The sequence below is a fragment of the Alexandromys fortis genome, unplaced genomic scaffold (assembly GCF_014885135.2).
Source record: "Alexandromys fortis isolate MF-2015 unplaced genomic scaffold, M_Fortis_MF-2015_v1.1 scaffold_8_9099976_23576923, whole genome shotgun sequence".
NCBI lineage: Eukaryota > Metazoa > Chordata > Mammalia > Rodentia > Cricetidae > Alexandromys > Alexandromys fortis.
Window position 1 is genome coordinate 2,169,346 of NW_026067899.1, and position 22,041 is coordinate 2,191,386.

General features: G+C 41.7%; 1 protein-coding gene across 2 annotated transcripts in view; it reads right to left on the reverse strand.

Annotated features, from left to right (window-relative positions):
• Positions 1–3,203: 3,203 nt before the first annotated feature.
• The window catches only part of Dync1i2 (dynein cytoplasmic 1 intermediate chain 2), a 48,910-nt gene continuing 30,072 nt past the window's right edge, over positions 3,204–22,041 (reverse strand). For both annotated transcript variants that reach the window (XM_050122078.1, XM_050122069.1), the window contains exons 6-16: positions 20,538–20,633; positions 20,160–20,322; positions 19,938–20,037; positions 19,374–19,499; positions 18,199–18,345; positions 17,698–17,811; positions 17,253–17,386; positions 16,185–16,329; positions 7,220–7,360; positions 4,990–5,115; positions 3,204–3,852 (exon numbers count right to left, since the gene is read on the reverse strand). In XM_050122078.1, coding sequence (XP_049978035.1) covers positions 3,739–3,852; positions 4,990–5,115; positions 7,220–7,360; positions 16,185–16,329; positions 17,253–17,386; positions 17,698–17,811; positions 18,199–18,345; positions 19,374–19,499; positions 19,938–20,037; positions 20,160–20,322; positions 20,538–20,633 — 1,406 coding nt within the window. In that variant the 3' untranslated portion in view covers positions 3,204–3,738. The remainder of the gene's footprint in view (positions 3,853–4,989; positions 5,116–7,219; positions 7,361–16,184; positions 16,330–17,252; positions 17,387–17,697; positions 17,812–18,198; positions 18,346–19,373; positions 19,500–19,937; positions 20,038–20,159; positions 20,323–20,537; positions 20,634–22,041) is intronic.

Here is a 22,041-nt window from a genome sequence, read left to right on the forward strand (position 1 = left end):
CGGAAGATGATTTTACTTTGTCTTTTTCATGTGTGTGGTATGCACGCGTGTTCCCACATTTCAGGAATCCTGTCTAGACTTCTAAAATTACAGGTGAGCCACCCTTCCCGGCTGGCACTTATGCTGGCTCCAGAGATCTGAGCTCTGGCCGTGCTGCTTCCTAGACAAGAACTTTAACTGCTGAGCCACCTCCCAGTCCCTGTCTGGTCCTTTTGTCAACACTTTATATTTTAAATTGTGTTAAATATCTGTCCACCTGAGCACAGGCCCCCGTGGAGACCAGACGAGGGTGTGTCAGATCCCTTGGAGCTGGAGTTACAGGCAGTTGTGAGCTGTGGGATGTAGGTGCTGGGAACTGAACTTGGGTCCTTGGCAGGAGCAGCAAGCATTCTTAACTGATGAGTCATCTTTCCAGGCCCTGGATGATCTTTTCATAGTGCCTCTGGGACAGCACTCTAATGCCCTCAGAGCTATAAGTCAGCTGTCTAATTATTTCCCAGCCTTTATAATAGAAGAAATGATCACACTGTGTGTGTGTTGTGTGCGCACGCACACATATGCATGTAAGAGGACAACTTGTAGGAGCAGGCTCTCTCCTTCTACTACGTGGCCCTGGAGATCACGCTCAGGTCAGGCTCGGAGCTAAGTGTCTTTAACTGTTGTGTCATCTTGCCAGTATTTTTAACTTTTTAGAAATTTTACTTATTTATATTCTTTATGAGTCAGATAAAGGGTTCTACTTGGGAGTATTTTCCCCCGAACTAACAATCAGCAAAGTGACAGCTCAAAGTAAGGACTTTTCTTAAAGTTATGTAGCTTGGATCAAAACAAAAACAACTGGAACTCAACCGGCATCAAAAGCACCAGCGCTGCTGACTTTTAAGCCCTGGCCCTCTTCTCAAGAAGTGTGCACCCACACCTTGGAGGCCCAGGGGCAGTGCACAGAGGGAGTGGAACTGTGCTCCAGTCGCGAACACGGATCTAATTATGTAGCTCCTCCAGTTAGGAAATCACTCCAGTGCCAACACCGAAACACCGGACTGTGAAAAACCATTTCAATTGTCCAAGAAAGAGAACAAGGGAAAGCGATGTGCCCCGCAGACTTATGGAGTCTCTGCATGGGTAAGTGGTCTATCTGGGGGAGGGGAGCACAAAGGAAACCATTCAAAGACTGGGACAAGTCGCTCCTGCCACTGCTCAGCGCTTCCTCCTCCACTCTAAGTTGCTCGTCCCTACAACTCCGTTCTCAGTGCCATTACAGACACATTTCCTACACCGCCTTGCCACACTTTCTCTGCAAAGGAAAAAAGCTTCTACTGGTGAATATTTGACTTGGATGATACTAAAAATGATCTCCGAGATTTTTTTGCAAGTTAATTAATGTCTTTAAAAGTGAGAAGGCTTTCTCAACACAAATAAGGGTGATGATCTTTAACTTCCCATTCAAAAGCTGAGGAACAACAAAAATCCAGGAAGTCAGCCAGAAAGATGTGACTTGTTTCCTGTCTAGAAAACAGTAAAATTGATCACAAGTGAGCTACAATTAATGTCACAAGGTATTTTTCAAAATTACAAAGGTCTTTCACACCTACAAGTAAAAAATGTACGATTCCCCGCCCCAACTAATTTAATCTCATCCGTCGCCAGTTACAAAAGCCTCAGAACTGCTGACACAGAGTGAAACTTATTCTCGAAATTATTAGACTCCAAAGATAATGTCTTACAGCCAATGTTTATGTTTGTAAAAATGCACAGTAAGGTTAAATGAGCAAGGTCTACATTAAGTATTTTTTGTGGAGTGGGAAAGAAATTAGTCTCCTAAAACAAAAACTCATTGGCAATAAGTGTTTTATAAATACTTGTCAACTGTCTTTTTAATTAAAAGAATTTTATATGTATAGGTAATTTTGCCTGAATATATGTTTGTGTATCACATGCGTGCCTTGTGCCCACAGACGCCAGAAGAGAGTGTTATATCCCTAGGAACTGAAGATACAGATGATTCTGAGCTGCCACGTGGGTGCTGGGAAGTGAACTCAGGTCCTCTGGAAGAGCAGACAGTGTTCTTAACCGATAAGTCAACTCTCCAGTCCCTCTATTTTCTTTTATAAAAGAACAACTTGAGACCAGTGACCATTTGATTTGCCATGTCAATTTCCAACCCATTCAACTTATATTTTAACATTTGTATTTCCTTTTTTCCAGTCATTCTTACAAACTAACAACAGGAACACAGCACCTCTGAGCATATGAATCCTACAGAACAACAGTGGGCTCTGCTGACACTGAACTTAGAACTTAGACATTACCACCATAAAATGACGTGAGAGGTTTCTTCAGTCAATTCATGAGAACTAAACATTCTAAAGTGGAGAGGTAACTGATACAATCAAGGTAACCAATTTTAGAGTAGGGAGGCAACTTAGAAATAACGTTAACTGATAATTCAGAAACATAAGAATAAGGCTCAGGCTTGGCTAACATCTCACTTCTCACAGATGTCAAAGCTAGAACTACGGTTTGGGTCTAGTACTTCTGGCCAATAATTCCTTAGGCCACAGAGTACTACGAATGAGAAGTTCTGTTATGGAGAACAGCTGCTATGTACAAGTTCTGTTATGGCTAAATCTCTCTCAATAAATTCTTATTATTTAACTAAAATTCAAAAGTTCAAATCCTAATTCTAATCTTTTAGTTCAGAAGGATCTAAAGGTAAGGACCAGGAGAAAGGACAGCTAGCCTTCCCTGTCCCCACACAGGCGAATCCCACACCATGCAGACATTTGTCATCTGTCTTGCATATTTGTGAGCTGAGGATTTAAGGCAGAGTGTGGGCTTTGAGCACAGCGCCTTCGTGGCTGCTGCATCCACGGGCAAGCGCCTTTCCAACATGGTTTACTGTCAAAGAGCTTATATGCACAGTGTCGCAATCAGTGCAAATTGAAGACACTAAGCATTTATCAGATGGAAGGAAAGTAACAGAGTCAGGCAAAAGCTAACCAAAAAGAAAGTTTCCACTGACAAGTTACCCAACACTGGTTCACAGTGACTAGGGAGAGCTACATTATCCCTGTATGGTGTCTATTTAAGGCCACATGGGAGTTAAGCTGGCTGTCTGCATTAAGAACTTTTAAAAATTTAACAAAAAAAAATTGTGAGAGAGAATTTCAAATTTCAAGAAGTAAAAATGAAAATTTGAAAAGTTAACACATATTCGTTTTTATTTATAGATAACTACCATAGAACTATAGAGAAGGAAAAGGGCATCAAATGAAACTTGAAACAGGTAGGTGAATGCATGCTGGGGGAAAGAGTATGTTCCTACACAGTGAAGACAGTGAGGACACAACACACGAAGGACTGTGTACTGTACTGCATAATAAGGAATTGTGGTTATTTAGAGATATGCAGAACTCATTTAGTCTGTGCTTTAGTAAGAATTATATATAGTATTACAAGTTGAAAAGAACCCATAAGAATAATTAACAATATATACCTATGTGTTAGAATCCAGAAAAGGCTGCATTCTGTAAAGTCGTCAGCAGTATTAAAAATGACACCAATCCAAAACAAAATGAATATAAAAGGGGCATTGTAAGCTTTGCTTCCTGCAGTAAACCCAGTTTCCAGGGAGTTTCCTTTTAATACTCATTTAATCAGAAGCATGCAAATAGTTTAGGATCTACTTAATCATCTTTGCCACATCTGCTAAGGTTGCATACAGTCCACTGTTCAGGGCTAGGCAGGGATTCGAGCAGCTGCCTCCTCCTCTGCATCAGCTCGATTTGCATTAATTTCTGCAAGTGTTCGGCCAAATCTTGCCCATTCATCATTGCGGGGAACAGCGATCTGCTGTTAAAAGAAAGACAATGTTTGCTGAGCAACAAAATAAAAAAATCATCTTATCTACAAGTACTCTGTTCTCAAATAACTTTCCCATTAAAAAGTAATAACTGACCTAAAGGGCCTTTCCATAATCACAGAGACTCTAACAACAACGCACAACATATCTAAACAGAAGACAGTGTTTGTAAAGCACGTCGTGACAGCGCAGACACCAGTGTGCTGTTCCCACCACAGGGCAAGGGTGGCAACAGCGGTGCTCTGTCCTCTGTGACCTGCCGGTGGAGAGGAGTCCCTCCCAAAGTTTGCAGTGTATTTCTTGCACTATGACTAGCATGGAAGTGATTTTCTTGTTTTCTTCTCTGAGTGAGGATTTCTCTGTGTAGCCCAGGGTGCCTCCAATCCGTGATTCTCTCGAGTCAGCCTCCTGAACACAGGGTTTTTGGGAATGTAAGGTACTCTGTCTTGAGGCTTTAACTCCTTGTTGCTACTTAGCAGTGTTGAATCAAGAACACTGTGTCCCTGGGTGTCACAAGCAGAGTGACCATGAACTCGCCTCCTCCTGCTGAACTCCGTCTGTTACTCAAGAACTATGGAAAGGGGCTGGAGAGATGGCTCAACGGCTAAGAGCACTAGCTGCTTTTCCAGAGGACCAGCATTTGGTTCCAGCACCCACAAGGTGATTCACAGCACCCTGTAACTCCAGTTCCAGGGGATCCAATGCCCTTTTCTGAGCCCCATCCCCACCCCAGGCTCTTGCATGCACACAGTGCACATATATATACACAGGCATATATAAACACATTAAATTTTTTTTGGGAAAAACCTATCAAAAGATGGCATCTTTGATTTCTACTATCTGGCTCAAACAGATCTATGAATTTTATCTCAACATCAATTCTATAAAACTCCATGTCTCCTTTTCCATCTAAGGACTTTCTGGAAGAGCAGGAATCTGGAAGCGCGGTGTGTGTCCCACAGCACCACCTTCCCGTCTGCTGCATGTGGACTTAAGACGCTCAGGTAGAGACAGCCCCAGGAGCTGCCTCTGTGCTGAAGTGCACAACCACGTAAACTATACAATGCATGAGGCCCATGACAAACTTAGCTACCACAACATCAATGACAAAATTATAGGCCCCATACCTCTCCCACATCATAGATGACAATCTGTCCTTCAGAATCGCCCACAGCAATCTCTCTTCCGGAGTGGGTCCATCTCACACGGTTAAGAGCAGGGTTTCCTTCCACAGAGATGCTAGCAGTAGGTACCTAAGTTATTTAAAATACAGGACAGTTAAAAGTTTCATCAAAGTTTCTAAACACAAAGAACAGTAATTCTTCTCCAATTTGTGTTTTTAAAAAGTAGACGTTTGTAGGTAAAAGATAACCCCAGCTCTTGGGAGGCAGAGGCAGGTGAATCTCTGTGTTCAAGGTCTACAGAGCGAGTTCCAGGACAGAAAGGGCTACACGGAAAAACCCAGGGTTGAAGAACAAAGCCAAACTCCCAAATCCCAAATCAACCAAACAACAACAACAAAAGCATTTCCCCACCTTCCCTCTGTTCAGAGATTTATTATGATGACATTAACTTCAACCCTTGAAGAGGAGTTGGGGAGATAGCCAGTTTTATCTAAGAAATTCTCACAAGGCTGCAAATATCTCATCGGTGGAGGGGTTTTGTATTTAACTTTAAGTAGTCAAGCTGTTTAAAAATATGCGACTAAAACCCATTTTAAAACATTTAAAGGGAAATATTCCCAACGCCCCCATAAACAGACCACAGTTCCGTTTTAGAGGGCAGGAATTACCGCTGCAGCTTGCACCTTCCCCAGTGGAAACTGGATGATCTGATGGACAGCAACTCCAGGAATCAGCGCATACCCTTGGTACGATAAGCTTTCCCAAGCTCCATCCCAAAGAAGGGAGGAGATAACAGCAACAAGGGCAGCAGACCCACACTCAATTATAGTCATAAACCTTTGGTGCAAAATCTAAACTAAGAAAGCAAACTTGGGTAGTGCACAGTAGTGCATGCCTTTAATCTCCATACCTGGGGTGGGTGTGGAGGGTAGAAGCATGTAGACCTCTGTGAGTTCAAAACCAGCCTGGCTTACATAATAAGTACCAGGGTTATGTACTGAGCTTGCCAAACGAACAAACACATAAACAAATTGGTACCATTCTAGAAAATGTACAATCAAAATTTAATTATACAGCTTACACTTTTTTCCTAGCAGTATTTGAATGCTCCCCCCCCCAAAAGCACAGAACCAGTAGATAACAGAATTAAAATTCTTGCATTTCCAACATATTTCTCCTTTCCTCATCTTTGTATAACCAAGCAGCTGACTTACAGGGATCTAGAAAGATGCCACGAGGAATCAGACGAAATGAGAGGGCTCCCCTCCACAACCACTACTGACAGCTGGTAGCATCACTTCTGCTAACCAGTGCCCTGTAACCAATAGAAGGACCTAAGAACATTTTAAGCCTTTATCAACTGGCTAAGGATAACTCACAGACAGAGTTATACTGCACTGCCAAATTTGGTATAGCAATTAGGAAATAGGATGGTTTCTATACTATCATTATCATTTATGGCGCTGGGAATTAGACCCAGGGTCTTGCACATGCTAAGCAAATGTTTTACCTCTGACTTACATGCCAAGACCTTAGAATTCCCACCCACCCCCAGACAAGGTTTCTCTGTGTAGCCCTGGTTCTTCTAGAACTCTCTCTGTAGACCAACCTGGCCTCAACTCACAGAAATCCACCTGCCTCTCTCTCCGGAGTGCTGGAGCTTTGGACCTTGCATTTTTGAGACAGGGTCTTGCCACATACGTGGCCTCTAACTCGTGATACCCTTGCCTCTGCCTCCCAAGTGCTGGGTTTACCTGTATGGGCCACCATGCCCACCTCCATATTCACTTTAAGTTAATCCTAACCCTTCATGGAAAAAGGTCATCCAAATCTATTTCCTTTCTTTCCAACAAGTCAGGCGAGCACTAGCGTTTATGGGTGATACAAAACCCTTTCAAGGCTAGCGGGAAATTCAGAATTACGGTTAACATACTCTACAATCTGTAGCTATCTTTGTCTAGCCTAAGAATGAAAGCGTACGCACAGCCCCGGGCCGTCCACCTCCTGGACAGCAGACACGACGCTGCTTTTCAGAAGCAGAGAATGCCCCGTGCTCGTGACGGTGCCGCTCCTCCTTCAGCTCCACACAGCGCTGTTTGTTGTGTGGGTACAAAGCTTACTCGGTTTCTTTGTGATGAAGCCACAATCACAGAGCACTTTTACATTCCTCAGGATAAAAGAAATTTCACCAATTATTCAATAAATCTCCGATTTTCTGTTATTTTCCGCTCACCTCTGTGTCACTGTTGAGATTCCACAGATCCAGTCTCCCCATGCCGTCCACACAGGCAAACAGGGCTGGGTGGGTGGGTGACCACATAACATCATAAACATAGTCTGAGTTATCTTCAAACGCGTACAAGGGCTTGTTATTCTGAAAAAGAAAAACTAATTCTTAGCACTGTCAGCATCGACACGCACAGAAACCCTTAACTACTGATCGCTGAGACACAACAGATGCTGTGGGCGAACAGCTTCATACCAACCCAGCCTGGAAGTGGTCCTGTCGTTTGTGCCACTACAGAGTCACCTGGCAGTATACACTAAGAGCCAAGTATTGGGTTGCAGTTCCTTTTAGCTTGTAGCGGTCTTACTGTTTTTAAGAGAGGAATAGAATATGCTTCAAAGCACCTGTCAGTGAGCAGCTGCGGGAAGACGACAGCCCCGCCGCTGCACTTCTTGAATCACCTGGAAATCTCCCCGCAGAAGCAGAGAAGGACACAGGACAGAGAAAGCAAAGCCTCACACACCGTCTCAGCAGAAGGAAACAGACTCCAGCTGTAAGAAGGGGGAGCCAAGCTCTCCCAACCACAAGACCTACACGGCCCTAGCATCTGCGTGGAAGAAGTGACTGACGGCTGCGGCACAGACGCCCACTTGGTACCATGATGAGCAGCCCGAGAACAGCAGAAACTAGGGGAGTTCGGACACCACAGGTGCTGATGGCTCAAGCTCGGTCTCATGCTGTCGCCTGCGCTGCACACACACTTGAAACGGACAGACTTGAGTGTGAGTGTGGAGGCTGGAAGACACCATGTGGGAGGCAGCTCTCTATCTCCTCTGTGGGTCTCGGGGCCTGAACCCAGTTTGTCAGCCTTAGTGGGAAGCAAGGAAAGCACCTGCTAAGCCATCCTGCCAGCTCAAAAATAAGTTTTAAAGTGTGAGTTTAAAATTTTAAGATATGACAGTTAGTGTCAATAGCATGATTACTGTAGTAGCCCAAAATGCTTGTTTTCAACTAAAACAAACAAAACCAAACAGAGAAGAGGATCCCCCCCCCCCCCTTTTAAAGGCACTGTTAGAAGAGTAAGGATCCAGCTTGCCCAGCCTGGAACGAGCACACAATCACCGGCTAAGCTATAAAAAGCCACCCCAGGGGTACACGTCAGTGGTATTTCTAGCATGCCAAAGACCCTAAAGCCTTTGACTACTGAGGCGATAGTATACTTCAAACATCGCATTTCCAGGCAGTTTTAAGGGTTATCATCAAAAACCTAAAACAAAGCTGTTAGCAATCATATTCATGCCTTTAATTCCAGCACTGGGAGGCAGAGGCAAGTGGATCTATCTCTGTGAGTTCAAGGTCAGCCTGGACCAAAGTCTATAGTATTAGTTCCAGGACAGCCAAGGCTATACAGAGAAACTGTCTCAAAACAAGAACAACAAAAAACCTCAAACCAATCATATTCATATATTCAATAAAAATGTGTGTGTTGGGGACCGGGTTTGGGACTGGGGGAGCAGCTCAGTGAGAAAACACTGGCCTTGCATTCTGGAGGCACTAGATTCAATCTCAGCACTGAAGGAAACAAGAAGAGTGATGGCCTAAGTGCTGGACACAGCTCAAGGGTAGAACAATTGCCTGGCATGCACCAGACTCTGAGTTCAAGCCCAGTACTGCAAGAAAGAGCTAGAGAATGAACGTTTCACAGCATGGGCTGTGAATGGTGTTCATGGAAGCACCCAGTGCTTAATCACAACAACAAATGAAAGCACCCAGGAAAGTCACTCACGCACTGAAGATTAAAAGGAAAAACATCAGGAAACTCTTAAGTGCGGACAAGGATGCAGAGCAATCAGATCTATACACACTGCTAAGGTGGATTAGGAACTGGCAGACTCACTTGGACTTGCCACTACTATCTGCTCAGAATACATATGCACGTCCTCTGACCAAGCCACTCCAGGCTAGGCATATGCTCAACAGAACTGTTTATGGCCAGCACAAGACAACTATGACCTGGCATGGTGGTGCACACCTGTAATCCCAGTACTTGGGAAGATCCTATGTTTGAGGCCAGCCTGGGCTACACAGCAAGACTCTACCTAAAAAATCCACAAGGGAGAAAGACAACTCTAACTGTGCTCCTAGCAGAACTGAAGTAACACACACATCATCAGCAGAACGGACACATAAACTATGTTTTATTTACATGGCTGAAAAAGAAATGATCTCTAGCTAGACTCAGCAACATGAAACTCACATCACGGTGCTCAGCAAGCCAGAATGAGAACCTACTCCTTTCTATAAACTACAAACTATTAAAGCAATACGCAAATTAGATTAAAACATTTATGATAATAAGAAGATTGCTAATTGTCTCAGGAATCGGTCAGGTCAAGCATTTAACTTACTCAGTGGATTGTTACACAGTTTGGGTAAAAGATCACAATTTTATTATTATTATTATTATTATTATTATTATTATTATTATTATTATTTTGTTTGTTTGTTTGTTGAGCCAGGGTTTCTTGTGTAGTTCTGGCTATCTTAGATTCACTCTGTATACCAGGCTGGCCTCAAACTCAGAATCTGTCTCCCAAGTACTAGGATTAAAGGCATATGCCACTACTGCCCAGTTGAAAAGACCACAATTTTAAAAATTATTATGTGGAAAAAAAGCAAAATGTCCTTCAATTTAAAAATGTGACATTTTAAAACTCTTTTCTAGTTTAATTTTAAAAACCAGAGTTATCTAAGGATTAGCCAGAGTTTTGCCCCACAGAGAAAATGCACATATTTAACATCAAATAATGCTTCATAGTACAGTAATTTAGTATGTAATACTGCAAATTAAAATCCTAAGTGGGCCTGTTAAAATATCTTTGAAAGTGCTGTCTTCCCAGACTTTGAAGAGCACTTGTGTCTTACTGGCACTGAGGCAGCAGGAGCCTGGAGACCCAGCCTGTTGTTTCAGTCCAGTAAGCAACCAGCTTCAAGGCTCTGAGAGAAGTCACTCATTCTCCTAAGCCTGTTTCCTTGTTTATAAAACAAAGGCTTCACACTGGTGGCTCTGAAGCTGGCTGCACACAGTGGCCACCTAGAGAGTTTCCAGTGCAGTGTGTGGGGCTCTGGGGCTCTGGTCTCACAGGTCTGGATATCAGAGAGCACTTTAAAGTCTAAAAAGCTGCTCAGGCGCATGACCAAGAATGAGAAAGTCTGAGCCAAATGATGCATAATAGGTCTCTTACTCTTACTCATAAACGACCTGCAAAAACGTTTGCCAAGAAGAAATCAAGACAAAGGGCTTCTGTGAAAACAAAACAAACAAGAACAGACATCTGAATAAAAAGAACAAGCATCTGGTTCTGCTGTGGCAGTGAACACTGCATGGTCCAGGGCCAGGCCATACAGCCTTTCCTAAGCTCAAGGTCTATGGTGGGCTGAATGGCGTCGCCCTAAAATTCATATCTACTAGTCCTTGTAAATGTAACCACGTTAAACAGGTTATACTGTTCTACAGTGGACCCCACATCTCCTGTGACTTGTGTTCTTAAAAGAGGAAATTTGGAGCAGAGACCTAATGAAGCAAACAGTTCAGAAGGTCACGTGGTGACGACAAAGGCAGAGACTGGAGGGACACAGCTACAGGCCAAAGAACACCAAGCACTCCTGACAGTCAGCAGATGCTAGGAGACAGTACAGAACAAACTCCCAGGCCACACCCCTAAACTGTGGGGACAAATTTCTGTTACTTTAGGCTGCCGCGTGATAAGACTCCAATACAGATTTTCTTTTTTTCAAAGCTGGGGTAATTGTTAAGTTCTAGATTAGTAACAAGAGTCTCTGCAGTAAGTAGACCAGGATTAACAGTGAACTGGAAAGAACTATGACCTCAATTTAGATGATGAGAGAAATAAACAAATTTCCTTTGACAAGGAATCATTACATGGTTGGAGAGATGGCTCAGAGATTAAAAGCACATACTGTTCTCAGAGGACAACATCCATGTCCAGCAAACTGCCTGTCACTCCTGCTCCAGGGAATCCAATGCTTCTGACTCATTGTTCATGCATACACACCCACATGCATACACACGCACACATACAAAAATCATTACAAGGTCGAAAATAACTTCCCATATTACCTGACTAAAGATAATCTTTGCAGAGTATATCTATTAAAAGTAACGAACAACCAAGTCTTACAAAGCAAATGAAGATAGCACCATTTCAACACTGGTCATAAGAGAAGTAGCCTCAGACAACAGACTGTGAGAATCAACTACCCCATGGCAAGGCCATCTTTACTTGAAGATGAATGAATCAAGCTATCTTAGCTTGATGCCACTGAATATTCAAATGCTAGAACTTCTTTTGCTCTAAGTCCTTGCTCCCCAAGGGATCTTCTGATTATAATTTGGCTTCCCATGTGGGTAGTCTACAGGGGAACAATGAGCTGGTCAGGCCAGCAGGAGGATCTGGGCCTTCTGGCAGTTAAGTTTCTGACTGTAAATTAATAAATTGACATTCTCCAATGTACCAGTATCTTAGGAGCCTGTTAGTTACAGTCGGCATTCCCCTGTCTAATCAATTTCAGTAGCTGACAAAATTGACTTTTAAATATGCAGAGGAGGCTAGACACGGGCCTGCAGCAAGTCACAGAGGTAAGCGCCACCAGGTGGGACTTGGGCAGACCATCAGTTAGCCTTCCCTCAGACATGCCCTCAATTTCAAAGCATCTTTTCCTTTTAACTTGTCTGCTAAGTAAACACTTCTTTTTCCAAACACTGGTAGGCTCTTTTAACCCTCCTTAATGCTAGTGCTGCTGAGAGTTAAGCAATCATGCTGCCAGATTAAAGATGGGCACTGAAACACTGGATTATGAAAAGTTCAAGTAGCAAATGGATTATGAAAATCTAAAAACTATTTTAAGGTATGATCCTACTAACAATCCTAACTCTGCTATCTCATAATAAATATGGTTCTGAGACTACAATACATTATGCATACATTAAAATACCATCTCCTGTAAATATACTTTTAAGAATAACCTAAGACAGGTATATTAAGATGTGCTTGAACATTCATCTAATTACCATGTTAGAACTGAAATTTCGGGCCACCCCAAGAAACTGCCGTTGGTCATTCATTCTCCCTGCTGTTTTCCAGACCCACTAATGCATTTCTATTGTGAACTTTCAAATTTGGTGTTTTGAGATTTTAATGGTGTCTTCTACATATTTTAAAAGCAACATCTTGGCTAAATTTCACCAATATGAAAGAGCTGGGCATGGTGGTTCATCCCTTTAATTCCAGCACTTAGGAGGGAGAGACAGGCAGATCTCTGTGAGTTTGAGGCTAGCTTGGATACCTTGTGAATTCCATGACAGCCAGAACTAAGTAGAGAGATCTTTTCTCAAAAATCAAAAACAACAAAAAGTTCATCATTATGTAGGTTTTTTTTTTACAATGCAAATAGCTTAATTCAAAGACAGTCAAAGCAATCTGATAAACGGAACCGTGGGGCTAGGTATTAAATTTTCCAACCAAGCTAAGATTAGAGACTTCTACGCTGAAGACTAAAGTATTTGAAGCATATTTGAGGCAGTGCCATACTGAGGTTTCTGCACGCCACATTTACAGGACTTACACAAAGAGGGACAGAGGAGGACTCAGAGCCACATCTTAGTGGACAGAGACACAGCAGCATCCAATGATTCATCCTTCCCGTTTACAGGGCTCAGTTCCCAGGGTAGGAGAGCACTTAAAAATGAGAGAAAGAGACGCAGGACTTGAAGTCTGTTCAGTGCATGAATGTGAGCAACTGGTTTTAAAAGCTTAAAGTGGTGAGCTGGGTGTGGTGGTGCACACCTTTAATCCCAGCACTTGGGGAGCAGAGGCAGGTGGATCTCTGTGAGTTTGAGGCCAACCTGGCCTACAGAGTGAGCTTTAGGATAGCCAGAGTGGTTACAGAGAAATCCTGTCTCAGCAGCAATAACCCCTCCACACAAATGCTTAAAATGGGGGCCTTAAGAGAGGACTCTGTGGTTTATAATATTACATCCTCTTGAAGAGGACCCAGGTTTAACTGCCAGCATTCGTATGGTAGCTCACAACCAGGTGATCTGATGCCTTCTTCTGGCCCTCGCAAGCACTGGGCATATGTGGGCCACAGACATACAGACCAGCAACACACTACACACATAAAATAAATTAATTAATCCAAAATATTTAAAACTAAAAGCTTAAAATGGGCCAGGCAGTGGTGGTGCACGCCTTTGATACCAGCACTCTGGAGGCAGAGGCAGGCAGATCTCTTTGAGTTCAAAGCAGCATGGTCTACAGAATGAATTCTAGGATAGCCAGAGCTACACAAAGAAACAAAACTGTCTCAAAAAACAAAACAAACAAAAAAAGCTTAAAATGGAATCGGAATAATGTTTTTAAAGTTGTGTTAAGACACTGCCTACTATTCATTAGCATTCATTGTTCATGAACATGTATATCTACTCCTCACTATCCCAGCACAGGCAGGGCCTAAATCAGGTTATTCAGAAGGGGAGATACACACCAACAATGGAACTAGGAAGTGTAAGCTCAAGTCTGACTCAGTCAAGGCTGGCCATATATTTAAATTTACCTACTAGACTATTGCTGTTTGACCCTTCACAGAACAGAATTGTGTGCAGAAAGGGTAGACTAAATAGTAATAATTCTTAATCTTTTTATCTTCCATAGCTGTGGACTGAGCCCAGGACCTCATGCACAGTAGACAAGTGTACTATCACTAAACTATGTAACAACAACCTAGGCCAAGGCAATTCTTCTGGTAACATTTTAGGGGGTTCTTGCTCATATATGATAGAAAACATACTATTTTATGCAGGCCATGCACTAGGAAGGGTGTTAGAGGCAGGGAGAGGTATGTATCATATTTGAGAATAAAAGAAACAATAAAACAACCTAATTAGCATGGCAAAGAGCTATGTCTGCCTATCGTTCTCAGTCAAATCTCTTCTGGGACAGGGGAGATGGCTGGCTGGACAGAGGGGCCTGAGCGCAGGTCTGACGGCCCGAGTGCCATCCCCTATCCTGCACAGTGGCAGGAGAGAGCCAGTAATTGAAGATGTCCTCTGACATGTACTTGTGTGCATTGGCACAGCACACTTGCATTCACACACATACACAATACATGCATCACAACACAGAAAAACAAGTAAATAAAAGCAACATCTATGTTGAAACAATAATACAGAAACAAAACTATGAACTATTAACGAAGATCTGTGAAGAACAACAAAAGCAAATGCCTGTTAGTCTGCTATCACAGGGAAGTTTGTTCTCTAAGAGGCAAGACGAGCTGAGCTCTTCTTTCTCAAATCCTGTTCATGTACATTCAAATTTCAAGGAGAAAGGAAGCTAGCAAACTGAAAATCTGGCATTTAAAAATCATTCAGTCAGTCACCAAATGAAGACTATTTCAATAGCCAAAAAAAGGAAAGAAGCCGGCCAAGAACACAGCAAAAATGCAATATTTCTCTGGACTGTCACAGGTCTAGTACATGAGAAAGCACACCCAGAAATCTTACAACTTACATGGATATATGAGACCTACATGGAAACAGTAGGTTTTATCTTTGTCATTCTGGTTCTTGCTTTGTTTTAGCAGCAGGTTATGTGTTTTCTCACGTAGGCAGAGCGGTAGGTTGTGGCCATGAGAACTTCTTTCTCTGACTGTGTGCAGTGTGTGATCCAAGGGTGAAAGGGATACCTGATTAGATGCATTTAGGCTCTGACCCACATTAGAGTCACACCTGTTAAACAAACTGGACACTGCGTCAAGCACTTCTAGACTTCAGGGAAGTGCTACTGTTGTGTCTGTTAGTGTCAAAGCCGGAAATGCTCAGTTTAAGGGAGCTTTGCAAGGCTGTGTTTAAATCATTTCATGTGAAACTGGAAGGGGCCCCAAGACAGGACAAGAGCGAACTCTGTGAGTGTGCTCTGGACACTAGGCCAGAATTACATAAACAGGAGCTCACCACAGTAAAGGGCACAGAGATTTCCTCAGAGAATGCAAAGAACCACAGCAACTCTAAACTTTGTTCCATGGTGAAGGATTCAAAGAGTCAACATTAAGATAAAGTAGATGGACAGGAAAGATAAAGCTTAGCAGGGAGTTCCGTAGACTTGGATACACTGAACGTGCAGTTTTTACTAGACAGCACTACGATCCTGCAGAAAAACTAGAAAGCAAGTTAAGTTTAATTATAAAATAGGCCAAGCAAAACGACCAAGTCTGTATCTATCGGGAGGTCATGTTCCATAAGCCCTGTCTACGGGAACCACTGGAGGACTAGAAAGCATTTTCATCACTAAGTGGTATTTCAAGTAACTGGTTTACTAAGCCCCAGTAAACACCATTAGTTATACTAGACTGAGAAAACACACACACGCCTTCACAATGCTTTTTAACGACTCAAGTTTATTGTGTAGCCTTACTGTACAGGACTTACTGCAACTAGTCTCTGTGTTTTCTATATTTCCCATCAGCTCTGTGAGTCACTGCAGTCCTGAATTAAGGCTCGTAGCTCTCCACAGAGCAAATGCATAGCTTTTGTGTGAGGCTGGATGAGATTATATGAGGGAGTATGGGAGATACCCAGGGATGAGATTATATGAGGGAATATGGGAGACACCCAGGGACTTCTCCCCAACTCAATTCAGAGCAAACAGTTGTGTGCTTGAAAAGTCTAAAGTGGCAGGAAGACTGATCTTCAGTTTTTTGTGAGGTCCCCTATTTGTTGACACCCTAATATCAGCGCACTTGCACACCGTGTAACTTCTTCCAAAGCTCTCTGTACTGAGATACATTCTAAGACATTTAAGAGCCAAGACCCGAGTCTTCCCTACAGTATTAGAGCACCACCTTGTGTCAGGAAACTGGCCGAATACACAAAAAGCAGTATTTCAGATACCTTAGTTGTCCAAAGTTTTACTGTCCAGTCAAATGACGAAGTGACAAACAGATGTGAGAAGTCTACTGCTCCAACAGCCGCATGACAGTGGATTCCAGTGATGGGTCCCTGATGTCCCTCAAACATCTCACTGATTCCAGCTTTGCTAGTTCATAAAAGTGAAAATGTTAGGGAACTCTCTTGTAAGTATACCACATATTTTCTGATCATTTTTATTTATTTCTTTTTTTAAAGACAGGGTCTCACTATGTAGCCTGCGCTGCTCTGGAACTTACGTAGCCAGGATAGCTTCACACACAGAGATCCACCTTCCTTTGCCTCCAGAGTGTTGAGATTAAATGTGTGCACCATCACACCCAGTCAGTGTATCTTACTGTGGGTTTATATACCAGATCTTGATTTAACTTCAAACACAATTCTACGTTCATAGTTCATCTGCATAACTTATTGGATTCAGATTTGATATCACTACTGAAGTAGTGGGGACATTTTGGAGCCATAGACACCATGCTGTTGACAAGAGAACTCAAAAGTCCAGTATGTGTGCTGGTAGAATAAGGACACAGAGATGCTGTGCGAAAGATAAGCTTTGAGGTGAAGGTGATCTACACTGGAAATGAGGTCCAGATGCTCAGTGGTTTTAACGAACAGCTAGACAAGTTCTAACAGACTGGACGGCTGGTGCACTATTAGTCAGTTAACACACGTGGTGCCGTCACTCTACTATCAGTAGGCTTGCACTAAAGCAAACAGAAACAGGCGACAGTCACAGTAACAAACCTGAAGGCCAACTGTGGTGTATGCACACTGCGTTTCTAATTGCTGAACGCCTCCTACCAGTAGCTTCTGTGAGTGCATGCACACACAAGTCCCTACAATGTACCGCAATCCACACAATCCAAAACACATGAGCCCAAACCACTCCTGTTAAACAAACTTAGGTTTTAGGGGCCTGAATTTAATGTCACAAGTCTAGGATAGGATTCTACTTAAATAAGAAGCAAGTTGCTTTAGTGAGATGAATCAAGAGAAAAGTTTTGAATAACGGCGAGTTCCTGCTGTGTTTACCTGCCATGGCGGCACGCTGTATATACAGAACCTTCCTCACTGCCCACAACAAAGTTGTTGACATCTCCAACAGGGAAGGACATAGATGTCACAGCTACTGCCTTTGACTGTTTATGAACCAACTCCATGCTATCCTACACAGAAAAAAGTAAGAAAATAAATTATTTTGTAAAGCTTTAATTTCAATTCTAAAAAAAAAAAAAGCTTCTACTTTTAATTGGTTTGTAAGTTCTTGCTTTAACATACTATTACTATAAACCTACCTCAGCTAAATGAAAAAGGCTTGATAAAATATATTCAAACTATCAAGACACGTTCAGGTTTAGAATCTGTATAATATAAAAATAGCTATAAATGATAAAAATGTTATAAATAAAACTGGGGTTATATATAGTTAAAAACTTTACATTTACTCGAAAACTCCATATTCCTAAGTCTAACCCACCTGCGGGTGGGAGAGCATGTCCAAACTCCAGGAGCAAATTTTCCCGTCGGTAGAGATGCTAATCAGGTTATGGGCATTTTGTGTTCCAACAACATTCACACAGTAGACAGGGTGCTAAAAATGTGAAATGGGATTTTCAGAGGTTATTTCAAAACAAACAAACAAACAAAAAAAACCCAGAAAAGATTTATACAATTACAGACATTCCATTTTTTATCAAAACAGTTTTGCAACCTGACAACTTGTTTTGTTGTTACTGGGAGCTGAACCCAAGACCTTAAGCATTGCTGGGACAGCACTCCATCACCGAGTTACAGCCTCAGCCCTGGGACTGGTTTGAATGTGAAATGGGTTGCTATTCCAACAATTAACAAAAGATGACTTCCTGACATATGCACCCCCACATACAAGGAAGCATGTTTGGAACCCATGCTGCTGGAGACTATTACATGGTCAGTAGTGAGGGCGCACAGAAGTTGAATGGAATAACTCCGTACTTACTGTGTGTGCAGCAGCTGACAGAGGAGTTCTCTGCACGGGAGTTCTTTTATTGCTGCGGTTATCCCAAAGCACAATTTGGCCTGAATATGTACCACCAACGACAAGATTCGGATGGAATTTTGCAAATGTAGCAGACATTACAGCTGACTGCAAAGAAGTAAAATTTTTGTATTTAAGATTTAAATGGGAGCCAGGCATGACTCCCAGCACTCAGGAGACAGAGGTAGGCAGATCTCTGAGTTCGAGGCCAGCTTGGTCTACAGAGTTCTAGGATAGCTAGAGAAACCCTGTCTCAAAACAAAATAAGACAAAACAAAAAACAAACCAACCAAACAAAAAGATTTAAGTGGGAAAAATCTGACAAATTAGAAAAACAAATATAGTATTTAAAATATTTCCCTCTCTACTGCTTAAGGTATTAGAAGTTTTAAAAACAATCCATTCAATTTTAATTTTGTAAGAAATAAAAAAGTAAGAATATTTTGTGTTCAAAAGTCAAATATGATTTTACATGTTTACACAGTTATCAAACAAAACAAAAGTTGCTTCAACTACAGTTCTGAAAGGAAACAAAAGTTGCTTCAACTACAGTTCTGAAAGGAGAGCTGGCTGTGACGCCTCTGACTGTAATATGACAGTAAAGAACACGCTAGTTTGGGTTCAGAGTGTTTACTTTGGATTAGGACACTATTAAGATTTTAATATATACAACCAGAAAGAGTCAAAAAAATCTAATCTTTTGCTAAATCCACTTAAAAAAAATCTACATCTGCTTCCTACTTCAACCATATGTTTTTACTTAAAACTACAGAGCTGCAGCTCCTCAGGCCATGTCTAATTATACATTCAGCAATAAGTTCTTGAGAAGCTCCCTGTGGGAAAGACAGCTTCCAAAAGATTCCTTTATACGGTCAGTCACAATAACTGAAGTAGCAACTGCAAAGGCCCTTAGGTGTGATTTAACGTGGTACGAGGCGTTAGGAGAGCTAGAAAAGGCAGCTCATATTGAACTGAGAGTGTTCAGCTTTCTGCTGACATCTGTTTGCAAATATGGAGTGGTTTGGTAAATGCCAATCCAATGAAATCATCATGATGACGAGAAGAGAAAAAAGGCAGTTGTCTACATTCATGAATGAATTCTTAAACGTGGGGAGACGGCTCAGAGGCCATCTTACCTGGCAGTGGAACACATACTCTGGGGTAGTCTTTTTGTACTTCATATTCCACACAAGGGCCACACCATCAGGCTCATGTGGAGCCTCTTCATTGTTATTATAGGAAGCCACAAGCAACTCTGGATACTGTTCACAAGAATCAAATAGATAACGAAGTTGAAGAATAATAAGAACTATTATGCTCTTACCTATCATCAGATTGCTCTGAAAATTATCATTATGGTTAGTCTCACCAAGATATTAGCCCAAGTTTAAGTTAGCACAATTAATTATTTAAAAATTTTAAATGTTAAAACAGTTCATTAAAATGTTTAAATTTTATATAAGTGTTCAGTGGGTAATTAAATTAGCAAAATTAGATTTGGGCATAAAGCCCTGAATTTTAAATCTCAAAGCAGTTCCAATTCTTCCTTCCAATGCAAACAAATTAAAGGGATAAGGATAACATTAGAGCCATCACTGTTATTGTTTCTTTTAAATGGTACATACTGACTTAATTACAAAAGTTCTAAATTAAAACTGTATGCTAATTAGAATTAAAAAGTGAGTTTTGCTATACTTTACCTGAGATGACCAATCCAAACAGCTAACAACCCGATGCTTTGACCAACGCTCATCAAAAAACTGTCGATTTAATGATAGCTTAGCACCTGCTTGAATCTCTCTGTAGAAAGATATCACACACACACACACACACACACACCCAGACAGTGTTACAGCGTGTCCCTCTTCATAGTAACATACTTTAAGGCTGTGGCAGCAATGCTCTTAGGGATTAAACATTACCCTTCTTTGTCTTCCAAATCTCTCCCACTGTAGTCAAAGAAGATGTTAATCTGCTCAGAAAGGGCTCTTTCTACAATTCTTGTAGAATGGTCAAAGAAACTTAGAAATTCCTCTGAGTGTAAAATTTGTTGCTTTTCTTCTTCTGTTAGTTCATGAGGGGGAGCTGGAAAAAAACATTTTTTTTTTTTTTTAAAGTATGGTTTTAGACCAACCAAACCCTGTCAATTACAGTTTGGATCAAGAAATGCCACCCATTCTTTTTAAACGAGACTCGTCTCTGTGATGCAAGGCATTCGATTCTACTTTAGCTCATAAGCAGTAAAACAAGTTTTAAGAGGAATCAGCAGAGAAAGCCAGAGCTTTACTACGTTAGGGTACCTGTGCTATCACGCTCTTCGTCTTTTGTTAAGGCTTTCTCTTCTTCGGGCTCAACAGGAGGTTTAGGAGTTGTTACGTCATCTTCCTCCTCCTCATCTGAACAAGGATGGAACAATAACAAAGATTAGCTTAATACAAACAGCCGGCATTGATTCTGAGGCAGTATCTCAGAAGCCTCACAAGCCCCTAAGATGAAACAGCCCGCTGTCAAGACCCTTTACAAACCATGGGAATTTTACCAGCACCAACTTAACCAATGAAATGGAAACTCTAGATTTTTAGAGATACCAGTGGGACCTCATCAAGAGTTATCCTAAATTCTGTAACTACATAAAAATGAGCGAGGTATGTAAGTAGGAGGGATTCCTCGTGGAAGTCTTTAAAAGCTTACACGCATTACTATTCTAGTCAGAACAACATGTGACTCCTACACAGTTCTGTAGAGCATGCTGACACATTAATGCTGCAGAATGAAGAAAATCAAACGTCTGAAACGGCCCACAGAGCTTGGATGCTTACTTGTGAGCTGAAACCATCAGGGTCTGATGGGTCTTCCTAGGACATAAAGATGCTTACATTAACTCTCAGGTTGCTATCTGAGAGGCAGATTTTAAAGATAATAGCTTTGAGATCACATTTTCTATTCTGTCATTTTAAATGCAAGTCTCATTATCTATCACTGTATGATGTGGCGATAGTACTTAAAACAGTTTTCTTTAATTTGAAAAAATATTCAGAAATATATAATGCTTTTTTTTTAAAAAAAGTACAAACTCTCATAAATCCCAAAACAGCATATAGCTTAAAATAGTTTATTTTAAAATGTTATAGTACATATAACCCTGTCTACCATCTCTTTTAGCTACAAACCAAGGTAGATTTCATGAAGAAAAGATGTATTTTTACTGCCTAAGCACATCTTAGCTGTCTATTAGGGAATGGCAGCAGGCATCTGCAACAGAGTGTGTCTCAAGTAATGAAAGCCTATTCAATAAAGGGACTTTCCTTGTCTGTTATAGTCATTTCCCTGACCCATGTACAGAATGATCTAAGACACATACGCACACAACCGACACAAAAGAACGGTCAAGGATGGGAACCAGCTGCCAAGTCCCAGTCCCAGCAGTCAGGCCAGCTGACTAGATAGCAGCAACCAGATGGCACTGCTGGGATTGTGTCTTTCTGCTGCAAGGTGGCAAGGGGATGGCATAACATTCTTCCGCTTGACTGCTTCCAATCCTGTGTCTCTCCCCAATGGTGAGCCTGTGCAATTACCCACACTCCAGGAGGCTACAGACAAGCCTTTACCCTGCAAACAAAATGCAGCTTGTAGGCCACACCAGCTGCCAAACCATACACAGTGTTCGATTTAGAGAGCTAAGAAAATCTTTCCAACTCTATAGTATAAGCAATAAAAATATAACTGTACCTGTGCACAGAAAGCTTTAAATGACACTGTGTAACGCACACAATGATACAACCTCCAACTTAATCAGAATGATAA